The sequence below is a fragment of the Pteronotus mesoamericanus genome, unplaced genomic scaffold (assembly GCF_021234165.1).
Source record: "Pteronotus mesoamericanus isolate MK-2021 breed Mesoamerican mustached bat unplaced genomic scaffold, CSHL_Meso_final contig_182, whole genome shotgun sequence".
NCBI lineage: Eukaryota > Metazoa > Chordata > Mammalia > Chiroptera > Mormoopidae > Pteronotus > Pteronotus mesoamericanus.
Window position 1 is genome coordinate 19,484,635 of NW_026555078.1, and position 12,987 is coordinate 19,497,621.

General features: G+C 46.1%; 1 protein-coding gene across 1 annotated transcript in view; it reads right to left on the reverse strand.

Moving 5' to 3' along the window:
- RGS6 (regulator of G protein signaling 6) overlaps positions 1–12,987 on the reverse strand; it is a 456,413-nt gene that overhangs the window by 54,028 nt on the left and 389,398 nt on the right. The window contains exons 12-15 of the mRNA XM_054567333.1: positions 12,461–12,535; positions 10,751–10,849; positions 9,579–9,640; positions 1,059–1,169 (exon numbers count right to left, since the gene is read on the reverse strand). Of these exons, the coding sequence (XP_054423308.1) occupies positions 1,059–1,169; positions 9,579–9,640; positions 10,751–10,849; positions 12,461–12,535 (347 nt within the window). The remainder of the gene's footprint in view (positions 1–1,058; positions 1,170–9,578; positions 9,641–10,750; positions 10,850–12,460; positions 12,536–12,987) is intronic.

The window sequence follows — 12,987 nt, forward strand, 5'->3', positions numbered from 1 at the left end:
CAGGAGCTTATGCAGCACCTGACACATCATGCATCCTTGCGTTTCCCTCAAAGATTGAGACGTTTCTGCAGTGCCCCTGTGAGGTCCCTGCAGTGGCTCAGGGCGCCCTGGTGCAGCTGGGGAACCATCGCATTAGACACTAAACAAAGCTCTTTCTAGAAAATGAGATTAGGTTGGAGGAAGACAGAACTTCCTTCATTATGTATATGTGAGTAGTTTAAAATTTTTATAATAAGAACCTATGACTTTTACTATTTTTTATAAAGTTTTCCCATTTTAACAAAAGAATCAAAAAAAAAAAAAAAAAAAAAAAGCAAGCGTGACGACAAGGGAGAGACGCGTAAACACCCGAGGGGCAGAGTGGCCGAGGGGCCCAGGCACACGCAGCCGCAGACTTGTCTGTGCGTTTCCTTCTGTCATTGGGAGCTCAGTCCCGTCCCTCTGGGCTCCGGCGCCTCAGCCAGGAAGCAAACACACAGGCTTCCCTCACGGGTGAGAAGCTCCAGGAGGGAGTCATCCCTGCAGGTGACTCCAGAACAGTGATGAAAACCCTGGCTCTGGAGCCCTCTGTCTGGGTCCAATCCCGACTCTGCCGCCTATTCACTGTGTGACCTTGGGCAAGTTGACTAACTCCTCTGTGCTTCAGTTTCTTCATCTGTTCAGTAGGGAGAATAATGGTGTCTACTTATTGTGGGATTCCATGTAAGACACATATCATGACTGTTGCTACTGTCATATGTGTGTGTGTATAAAACTAATTGGCCCATAGATTCTTTCCCTCTGGCCATCAGAGCTAGGAAATGCGAGGGACCATCCCTGTCGTCATGACATCCAAAGGGCCAGGGAGAGGGCAGAGGGAAGGCACAAAGGAACCACACAGAAACCAAACTACGAGCAGGCAGAAGCCACGAGTAAGCAGGACTCAGTGGGGAGGTTACTTGAGGGGTTTCTGTTCAAGTGATACAGTCAGATTAAGATAGGCGACCATGCAATCTTAGAATCTCAATTCTTTCCCACATCTCTCCCACTCCCAAATGTTGTTGTTATTATTATTTTACCTCCTCTCCATGTCCCATAAAGCGGTGTCGTCACTGACCCAGGGGTTGGACGGCTCGGCCGGCGTTATCAAGGGATCATATTCCACATACTGCTCCGTGTAAGCAATTAAGCTGCAGGGGGAAGCAGAGCAAAGGACGCCGCTGACTTCCTGTGAAAACTTTTATTCTGGTTCACACCAACATTCTCAGTCTTATTATACTTCTAAATTAAAAGGAAAAAATTACCACCACTCCCACTTTTGACAAATTGAACTGTTTTCGTTTGCCCTTGTCCCCTTCTCATTTGAACGCGCCCTTTTGCATCACTGCAGTCACAGAATATGGACGAACTTTGTGTCTTTTCCCCACTTACTGTTTCCCTGAACCTGGACGCCTCCCTCCCCGGTTAGCTAGCCTTAGGGGCACACGGGCCCAAACCCGCTTGCGTATCGCTCTCTGAGGGACAGGGGCTGCAGGCCTTGAGGCGGCTGGGATACCCGGAGGGCGCTGCAGGCGGCCCAGCTCCCGGCCCAGCACCCCCAGCTGGGGGCTTTCTCACTGTAAAGGCTTTCGAATCCTGGCGACTGCAGCCGTTAGGATGTTCTAAGCATTTTTCCAAAAAGCCACTTAGTTTTTCTAGCTATCATGTAAATAGCCACATAGTCTTTGTAAGCAAAATTTAATCAAAGTGCATGGATATAGTTGAAACAATAAAATAGCACTAAATGATTTTCATGTACAAAGAAAGCAATAGCAATGCTTTTATTTCCTCCTTTCCCTTCTGACAGGGGCGTATATCCACTTTCTCCATTTCCAGGTAAATTCTTTTTAGCATTTACTTGGGTATTTTAAATTATATGGTTTTATACCTGTTCTTCATTATCAGCTTTAGATGAGCATTTAACTTCCTGCTCACGAGTCCCCATTGACTCCCATGATCCTCCAAATAGACTTCTGTAACAATTTTTGTTAAATCAATAGTCAGTGTCCACATTACTGAACTAGTTGTTTGCTGCTGAGCAAAGTGAGCAAAGGAACACTTATTTCAAGTGTTCCTACAAATCTGTAAAACATCTAGTGGTAATTTTTCCATACCTTAAACACATCAGGTAATCGATCAGTTCTGTCCCCTGTCCCCAAAGTGTTGAGTCCTCTTGCTCCAATGTGGACTGTTTGCTCTATAGGCTTTATGCAACACCATTGTCCTGGGACTTCCTTCATGTTTGTGTTGAAGCCCCGTTTCCTGGATTCCATGTCTGCCTATTGGTTTTACCCGCTGGTTGTGCTGAAGCACATGCACATTCTTTAATGGACGTAACAAAGAAGTATAGTGCTGGACATGGAACCCAGGGTTGAAACTAATTTACTTTCCAAATTTTGAAGGCACTGCTCTAATGTATTTTTTTTTTCTGGCTATTGAGAAGTCTGGGTCCATTTTGATTCTAAACAGTTTCTTTTCTCTTTGGAAACATAGAATCTTCTCTTTATTGATACAGTGCTCTGAAATTTCACCATGATCCTTGCTCGTTGTTTTTGGTTCAATGTGCTAGGTACAATATGCAATATATTTCTCATAAATATTATTTCTTTGCTAATGCCATACCATTTATTTTTTTCTTTCTATAATTCTTTTTATTTACATACTGGACATCTTGACTTGATTGATAATCTAATTTTCCCTCTCATTTTTCATCTTTTTGTCTTTTTGTTTGACGGTTCTTCCAAACTTTATTTTTTTAATTTGAGCTATCATTTTCTTAAGTTTCCAGAGTTTATCTTCTTTATCATAGTATCTAGTTCTTGTTTTATGGATGGAATATCTTCTCATACTTCTGAGGATATTATTCTTTATTTTTATTTTCAGTTTCTTCTGTTTCTTCAGTAGTTTCTGGTTCCTCCAAGTCCCTTCTTTTGTTTTGTTTGATTACACTCTTTCACGCTGGAGTTTTCCTTGGGTGTCTGGAAAACCCCTGGACATCCATTTGTGCTTAAGAGTGAGGCACTGAAACCTGCCTGGAGGCTCTGTGTGTGTGTGTGTGTGTGTGTGTGTGGACAGGACCTCCCCACTGATGGGCTTCGTTGTTGGGCCACTGGGTGGCTTGCCAGTCTTCCCACTAGAGCTCAAAACGAGGGATCTGGCATCTTTCCTCTGGGAACATGCTGTTCTCTCTAGAGCAGGGATAGGCAAACTTTTTCGGGAAGACCCAGATAATAAATATTTTAGGCTTTGAGGGCCAGATGGTGTCTGTTCAACTCCTTTCTTACTTTTCTTGTAGCACAAAAGCAGACTTAGGCAATTCTTAAATGAATGCATGTGACTCAATTCCAGTGTGGCTCAGTTGGTTGGAGCATCATCCCATTAACTGAAAGGTTGGGGGTTTGATTCCTGGTTAAGGCACATGCCTGGATTGTGGGTTTTGTCTCCAGTCAGGGCACATACAGGAGAGGCAACTGATAGATGTTTCTCTCCTTCTTTCTTTCCCTCCCTTCCTGTCCCTCTAAAATCAACAAGCATCCCCTTGGAAGAGGATTAAAAAAAACTAAACAAAACAGGAAGAGGGCCCAATTAGAAAGGGAAATGAAAAGCAGAGGAGCATCGCAGAGAGGAAAGAAGAAAGTTCAGTTCTCATGAATTCATTAATCTAATTTGTTTTTCACACTGTAGAAGGTGGGGGGGGGGAGAAAATATAAAGAAAGAAATCCTTAATTGCAGGTCAATCAGAGACAATATATTCAATAGAGACTCTCAGGTTGAGTGAGGGACGGGAAGGTGAATTCAGCCCCTTGGAAAGAAGAGCATATGCCAGGTCAGGTATAGCAGCCCTTCCCGATCACCATCTGAAGACAATCTCGCTGGCTATAATGTTACCTCTGGTCTTTTCTATTCTGTCACCTAAAATGGATTGGGAGAAAAGAGAAGCAAGAACCCCTCAGTCTCTGGAATCCCATAAAAGCAAAGTTGTAATGACCTCTTTGGCTCCTTTTTTTTTTTCCCTTCCTTGAAACTATCATTAGACATTAAGTTCACAGACTTCTATCAGCCTAGCAGTTTTTTAATAGACCCTTAGGGTATGCAGTCCCTTGCTGTCTTATCTCATTTTATTAATTACATTTCATGATCACGGAAGGTCAGGAGGCAGAGGAGGAAACAGCATCCAATTTCAGGGAGCAGCAGTGATCTCAAGATGGGCAAGATGATGATAAAAAATCAATTCAGCTGCCAGCTGTGATGCACCGATGCTCCCAGCGAAGGGTAAGGACAAGCCAAGCACAGGAGCAGATATACAAGGACATAGCTTGGTCTCTCTGTGTGTGGCAGTGTGGTGTGATTCCTGCAGTGACCTGCTCAGGGTCACTACAGGTGGGGACAAGTCTCTGGGGACACCCAGCAACGCAGAGACTTTCCAGAACATTTGGAACTGAAATGTGGATTTTTGCATTCTCAAAGTTGGTTTGTCCAGTGCTATAAGGCTCGGGTGAATAAGGAGGGGGCTCCCTGAGGACTCTCACAAGGAAGAGTAAGACCTCTTTTACTGGGCAACGTTAATTGTTGAGAGAACATAGGTGAGCTCGGTGAGCAAAAAAGGGCCTCTTTTTACAATGAAATAAACTCTATACCTCAAGGCTCATTGTCTATGATTTGGAAGAGCACACCTCTCAGTGAAGACTCTTGCATTAGGATCAAGGCTAAGGAACTTGGTTATTTTGATCTCCTAGTGTAGTAGATCAATGTTAAAAAAAAAAAAAAAAGAAATCTGTTTCCTTAGCCCTTGAATCTGGTCTCGGCTCGTCACTTGCTTTAGCCAATAAAATGCAGCAGAAGTGGCCAAGTACCAGTTCCAAGCTTCAAGAGCCTGGACATGCTTCTGTTCTCTCTTGGGATCCTGCTGCTCCCATGTGAACAAGTCAAACTAACCCGTTGGAGGATGAGAGACCATGTGAGGAGAGCCCAGTTGTTCCAGCTGAGGTCATTTTAAACCAGCTGAAGCCAAACATGTGAGAAAGCCCAGCCAAGACAGCAGCTGGGAGCCCAGCAGAGGCAGCTGGCACATAGACACATGAACAGCAGTAAGTTGCCAATTGTTTGAAGCCATTACGTTTTTTGAGGTGTTTTGTTACGCAGCAATAGCTACCTTCTACACATGGCCTGCCACAGATTGGCAATGGGAATTGCTAAGGGAGCATGAAGGGCCACTGGAGAAAAGTAGGTTGACAGGAACAAGAATACAAACCAACAACTAAAAAGCAGAAACAGAGACTCAAAGGATATAATGGTCTGGGGCCATTTGGGGAAAGGGAAGCAGTTTGTGGCACTTTTAAGACCCTGACCACTGACAGAGTTGTAAAGTACCCCGAGTCATCCAGAAAAGTGAACTGAAATGTGTGTCCTTTCTTTAAGAAGGCAAGCGCATGAACCACAATGAAGACAGATTCTCGTTTACAATAGTGCCAATAAAGAGCTTAAGCTGTTAAGCGTTATTTATCTGGAGAATTCATTTGTGTGTGCAGGGATCGTAGTTCCTGAAGTAAAAATTAGGTAACACCTCAGACTGGCTTTTGTACTGTTGTTTCCAGCTATAAAAGGCAGCCTAGGAAATGTAGTTTTGTTGCCATGATGTTGGCATTTTGGAAACATTTAACCACTCACAGGGACAATGGGGCAGAACAGTTGAAACTGAGAGGACCTGAGAAAATCTGTGTAGAACAGCCCGCCTCTTCATGCACGGCCCCACCTTCCCCAAAGGCAGCACATTATTGCTGCCACGGGAGGCAGCCAAGGGGGACAGACATGCAGATGGCAGGGCCAGCCGTAGGCAGCATGTGGGGCAGGCTCTCTTTAGGACATTGAGAAAGAGGGAGGGAAGAACTACATTGGCACAGAGCTGCCACCTGCAGGTCCAGCCTCACTCCTCAGTTTGCCCTTCTGTTTGTTCCTCAGAATTCCATACACCCAGTTCATTCTGTCTCATGCCCCTGAACTTGCGCCTTTCCACAGCACTGTTTAGCCCCACACTGCAAAGTGATAATAATCACTCACATTCATTGTCTGTGTAGTTAGTGCCAAGGACGGGACCAAGCTCACATCATGGGTCAACTCAGTAAACCTGCAAGTTAAGTATTACTGCTCTCTCCCTATTAAAGAGGCAGGATCCAAGCCCAATAGCTGGCTCACACCCAGCCCCCTAAACTGGTCCGTTCTGCCCCTTTAGTTTGCAGGGTTCCCTTGTTCCCTCCCTGACTGGGCCTGGCTGCACCCTGTGAGCCAACCCCAACTCTTGCCTTTTTAGGGCTGGACTATCACAACACCAGTACGCCCACCTCTCCCAGCATCAGTGCTCAGGGAACCGAGGGAAAAGTGGGGTGGACTTGTTCTCAGGGGGGTGAGGCCCTTTTCCTGATGGCTTCTGGCTAATTACCACCGCTTCCCTGCGGGGGGCCGGGAAACCAGATTCTGCAAGGGGATGCCTGTGCCCACCTGAGACAGCTCAGCTTCTACCTCTGGTGAGCCGAGCAGTCTGCACCCAAGGCCAGTTGCCCACGCCACCCCCCTGCTCCACCTCCCTGCTCCCCATCCCAGCAGAGCCCCCCACAGACCAAGGCTCCAAGCTGCTTTATCTCCTCCTAACACCCGCTCCTCTCCCTCCTCCTCCCTATCTGGGAGTTTCCTGGTGGCTCTAATGAAAAAACCTTGTGTCACATTGAAAAGTTGCCAGTTATTGCTGCTGGGAATAAAATCCAGCCTCTGCTAGGCGGAGAGACAAGAAAGCTTCAAACTGGGGAGGGAGGGGCGGCTGGCTGGGATAATCTCTTCAAGGTGAGCAGTCTCTCCAGCATAATGAGGTGGCACCAGGCAGGGCCCCTCCCTGGCAGCAGGAAAACAAACAGCGGACCCTGCCAGGCTCCCTTCCCTCCTTGTGGCCGTCTCTCTTCCCTGATTAGCCCACCAGCCCCGAAGGCCTCCTTCCTGCTGACTGGATCAGGCTCTTTCCGCACACCCCAAGTGTTATTGTAGGTATTTAGCAAGAAAAGAAAAGCAAAGGAACCGGACATTGAGCTTAATACACTGAGAAGCAGGACCCAGGAAGCAACAGCTTCACACCCCAGGGGGTTACAGCAGTGCTCCAGCAAGGTAATAACACTCTTCCCTCCCCACCTCTGGAACCCAACTGTTGGATTGTTTGGGGGAGTACTGCAGGGGGAGGGGTGCCGAGCCATAGAGGCCTGTCAGTCTCTGTGGGGAATGGACCCCATCCAAAGCCCATGGAAACCTGGGAAGTTGATTGGTCATTTTGAGAAAGTACCTGGTCTAACCCAAACGGACGCTCCTAGTCATAACCCCCTGGGAACAAAGAAGCTCGCCCTCTTGCCTGTGACTCACACTCACGTGGTGTACACACCTGTTCTCTCACGGCCTCCAAGAGGGAGCCTGAGCACCGCAGCACAGCAATAGACTGCAGCTGGAAACACATGCTAAGCCAGCCGGATGCTGGACTGCGCTGGGCTTTAATGTGGAGCACATATTCTGCACAGTGGCCTTCATCCTGGCCCTACCAAAGACAAGATTGGACTTCTTCCATGGCAAGATAGATGGAGATGGGACATCAGAAAGTCAGGAGGGGAACCCCCTAATTGTACATCATTAATAAACCATACCACAGAGTCACATCCTCCTGTGCAGGTCTCGGGAAATTCTTTTCCTTTAGACACTGCAAGAGCCCCACTTCCACCATAACACAAGGATAAGGCTGGCCGTCCCTTCTGAGGTGAGCTCTAAGGTTAGTCTAAGCGGTAGACAACGGCTTCACCTAATCCTCAGAGACCTGGTCACTCCACTTGCACATTATTACAAAATGCAGCTTCCTTAGATCTACCTGGAACCACTGAATCCAGAGCCCTAGAACTAGGGGTTAGGGATCTCCATTCTTCACCCCCCGCCCCCACCAGGGTCATCACGCTCAAAAACCACTGGACCCGAGCAACGAGCCCCCAGGAAGGATACTCTCACATACACTCCCCTGAGACTGCGAACTCTCAGGTGCCCTTTGGAGGCGGGCATTGCTGGCACGGCCCCTCACAGTGCACCAGGACGGCCGTCCCTGTCCTCATTCACAGAGAAAGCAGCTCACGATTCCTCACACACCAAAGAAATCGAGGTCGTCCCAGCTATGTCACCCACCTTCTGGGCCAAAGGCAACCACGGTGAGATTTAAAAAGCAATTTTAGACTAGGTACCCCAAAGCCCTACTTTATGATAGTGGAGTGAGGAGACGCCATAGTTTACAGAGTTGGCTGAAACTGCGACTCGAGAACACAAGGTCTCCGTGTAAGCTGAGCTCTGGCCACGGCCACCTCCTGAGGCTTTTGCACCAGGGGAAAGAGCGATTCTCAGTGTGAGCGGCTTTGCCCCCCAGGGAACATTTGGCAATATCGGCAGACATGTTTGGTTGTCACAATGGTGAGGTGGACAGAGGTCAGGGATGCTGCTAGACATCCTATAATGCACAGGACAGTCTCCTGCCACAAAGAAATATTCAGCTCAGAATGTCAGTGGTGACACCATTGAGAAATGCTGGGATAGATATGAGATGCCATCAAAGACATGAACCCAGATTCAGGGATGTCCTTGGCCACCTGAGGGCAGAGTGCTAATTCAGGTTTTGGGTTTTGGAGAAAGGTTTTCTTAGCCTCAGGCTGTTATTTACCTAGAAGGAAGGGACCAGCAGACAAAGGCCCACAGGTTAAGCACACATCCAGCCCTCTGCGTGAGTTGGGCTTAAAGACCAACTTTACTCTCATAGCCAATGAATACTAGGGTCTGACTTAAGCCCTCGATCCTTCAGATATCGGTCATCACTTTCACAGGAGCTCATAAGCAAAAAAGTGTTCAGTTTGCATGCTGCCTGATCAGATTTATTCCATACAGATTCCCCAGGTGGTCTCCCCTCTTCACTGAGAGTTCAAAAACAGGCCATTTAGTTGACAAAATTGAGTCTCCCACGAGTTAACGGAGTGGAACCAGCTCCTGGTGCAGATTGCAGCACAAACGCTGTGCGGAAGCCAGGCTGGAGGTGCCAGATATTTTCTTTACAGTTGATTCGATGCAGTTCAGTGGTTGATGGTGTGTGGAGGCGGAACGCCTCCCGATGGCTCAGTCCCCTCCTGTTTGCATGGCTGGCACACAATTTTTTTCCCGCTATAAAGTGAATCTGGGTGTTTTATTGCTGAAAAGGGAGCCATTCCATTTAAATTAATCAAGGGGCTGAAGGCAAAAGAATATGTAGCTTTTAAGGACATTTGACCTTGATTGACAAGGTCCTGAAAAGCTTCAGCAGCAGGACATTTCTCGACATCGTTCAGGGGAGGTCTGCTGTCTTAGTTGTGCATATGCATTTGGGCCCTGGGGTTCTTTCACCCATCAGTTTAAGGAATGCCTACGGTCTGCCTCTCGACATGGTACACACTTATTATCCATGCCCTGTAACATTTCTCCTTGGTTAAATTATTAGAAGAAAGGAGTGATTTTACTGAGGGGAAACCTACCTTTCAGCCACTTTTGACATTTTTAAACAATGTCTGTCAATCTGTGCATTCAAAAACGTTATCTGGGGAAAGACATAACAGAAATAGAGATGTTAAGACCAAACTAGAATTTCTTTTTCCCCTTTCATCCCGGGAATCCGAATCCTGTATTTCTACCAAGATCCTAACACTTCCTATGGACAGACTTCAACCTTCCAATCCTGCACTACAGCAACCCTTTTGCCCTTTGGAAAATTCCTACCACCGCTGGGATTCACAATTTAGCCTCTGTCATATATTCTCCAGTACTGTGCTATAGCTTAGGTCTTGATTCCCAAAAGCGGTCGCAAACTTGAAGGCGGTGTCTATTCTACAAAGCTTAGCAACAGCGTGGACAGGTAATACGCACACTGCACCACGTGGTTTGAGTGATCTCCAGTGCTCTTCGTCGGCACACCTTTGATACCTACATCATGCCCATGTGCTCGTATACCTGACTAGAATCATCAAATAGCTATTTCACATACATCTGTTTCCTCATTCTCACCCAATAATAAACTTGTCAAGGGCAGGCACTTAACAGTTTACTCCTTGGGGTGTCCCCCCCACCACCAAGAAGCCAATAAAGTGTAATGTAAGGTATAGACTTAAAGTTGCTTTATTATCAGTGAACCTCAGAAAGGAGTAATGTAATCGGCTATTGTCTCCTAACTTGGGTTGACCAGTTAACCCTTTATCATAACCATAACATTCAACCAAATGATGATGAAATGGCTTTGGGAGTGGAGCTTACTTTATTCATAAACTGTCCTTTTATATCACAGCAATAAGTCAGTGGTCCTGGACTAGCTTACTCTGGAACCACGTTACAACTTTATTAAGAACCCTGTAACATGAGCCCCTCCTTGCTCCAGCTCCTGGGGAGACCCAGCTATAGCTGTCACCCCATGGCATTGGGGTAACTCATTTACATCCTTCTCTCATAACTGCTGGAGGGACTCGGTAGAGAATTTTCACTCTCAGGCTTACATGGGTTGTTCACACGCAGCGCTCAAAGGTTCAAGTCACCCATGGTTGGGTTGCACTGCAGTTTCCAGGAACTCAAAGCTGACTTAGCTTTCAGGGGTGAATCCTGAAAGGGTTTTCAAACTTGCCACATCTCCTCCTGGGAGGGTGGGAGTCAACTCACTCACCTGTTTCCGGATGTCCTCTTTTGTAGTTTTCCTGACTGGCTGACTGGGTATGTGCACAGGGCTCTGCGACTGGGACTCTTCTGTCACCCCGTACACTGACTAGAGAAGAAGCAAGAAGATAGAATCATGCACCCTCGAGTTGAAGGGGGCCCTTGAGGCAAGCCAGCTCAACCACTCATTCAATGCTTCCAATCCCTTGATGACATCCCAACAATAAATGATTGGCTCTGCTGGAATTTCTCCAGTAATGGGAACTCTGTCTCTGAGGCAGCCCTGTCCCCTCTGTGGGTTGCCACTGCTAGAAAATCCTTCCTTTTACTGAGCTGATACGGTCTCCTTGTATATCAGTGTTTCTCCAGACATGGTCCATAGACCATCTGTGAAGGATTGCCTGAGGACACCTGGTAAGGATGCACATTGCCAAGCTCCACATGGACCTAAAGAGTCAGAATCTTTGTGGGTGGGGCTTAAGAATCTGTACTTTTCTCAAATGCCCCAGGTGATTCTGAGACACAAGATAGTTCAAGAATAATTGCTGAAGATTATGCACAAAGACCTCTAGATTCTCTGTTGGCCTGCAGATGACATGCCCATCTGGACAAAGTTGAGATGGCAGAGTTTCAGGTTTTGCGTGCTTTTAAGTCTTCTGGCCTCAGTTTTTCCACATGCCCACCCACAGGTATGGCTACTTTTTAAGCAGCTCCTTGTGTTAGAGACAGACTAAAGATGATTTTTGCTTTGGGAAAGAAACAAAACCCCAAAGGGTATAAAATACATAACTGAAATCAAGAAGGGCTCAGATAGGGTAGACGTGGGCTCCTTGAAATTCTGGAATAAAATTCTAATATAATTAGGGGGCCCTTAAAAATGAAATGAAACCATTTTAAGAATATCAAATATAATACGGTGGGCATCACTCTTTCAGTGAAGGCTAAAATGTATAAGTAGATTCAAGAAGTTGATATGTATGTCATATCACATATATATATGAAAAAATGAGAGGATGGGTCATCTGGGGACCCGACTCTAACCTTTTAAAATTATTGTTATGGAGGACAGACATGTTCCTGCACAATATGGTCCCTGGTGCTGTTGTGAGAGCGGGGTGCCCTGGCCGTGGCGCAGACTGAGTGTGGCACTCTTGGGCATGCCGTGGTCACTCCCCTTTCATATAGGGAAACACAGGTGATCACTGGCTCATTCACAGTTGGGCAAGGTGGTGATATGAGTTTGGATGACCTACCCGTACTAAAAGACTTTCAAGTATTGTAATAAGCTCACTTTCATGTGTGGGATTTTCATACTTTTTGTCCCTTTAGTTTCCTTTCCTCCCTGCCGCCTCCCCATAGCCAACTGCTGCTCACCCTTGAGACCCCTGCACACTGGCACTAGCTTTGGAAACGCTAGGGAAGCCCCAGTCGGGCGCCCCCTGCTGGCACTCCATAACCATCCTGTACTTCCCCAATGCAGTCTCCTGTGGGCTTGTTTCACCCCTGCCAGGCTGTGGGCTTTGTGAAGACTGTATTTCAGGAGCAGGAAGAGTGCTAAGCATGCAAGCCACTCCACAAATATTTGTAGAATAAATGAATGAAGTGTTTTTAAAGGATACAATGGGGTAGAATTAACAAACAGCAAATTATTGTCCCAACAGTGTCAGAAGTGGAAGGGCCATTCCCATCAAGAATTTTTAATTCAGCGAAACTAGCCAACCTTTTTAACTTTTTGCGGGTTCTTCAAACGTCGACATTTTCTGATATCCATTTCTGTGGTGTTCACACAGCCTGGCTGAAGAAAAAAAATCATCACATAAATTACTGAGTCAAAATCACCCTTCCAACTTAGCCCAAGTGACATCATCAGAAACAATCTTTATTTTTCCCATTACATATACTGCATGATTATCTCCACTTGCCATTTACAATTTTTTTTTTTACAAAGATGTGAAAGTGTTCCTCTGTAGAGTTCTCATATCAAATATAAAAGCTTACTTATCTCAGGATGATATGTATAGCGCACAGTTTATATGAGCAAACTTATTCTTCAAAGTGACAAGGTCGCCTCAGTCACAGCCTTTGTTATTTCACGTATCTAACCAACTAAAAGCACTCCGATATCAGGACGGGGAATTATTTCTTTAATTTTGCTCTTAACCAGCTTTTAGGAAGGCTAAAATAGTTTATTCGTTTTAGTCCCATTTCATGAGGGAAATGCAAGGTTTGTTTTAGTCATATGAGATT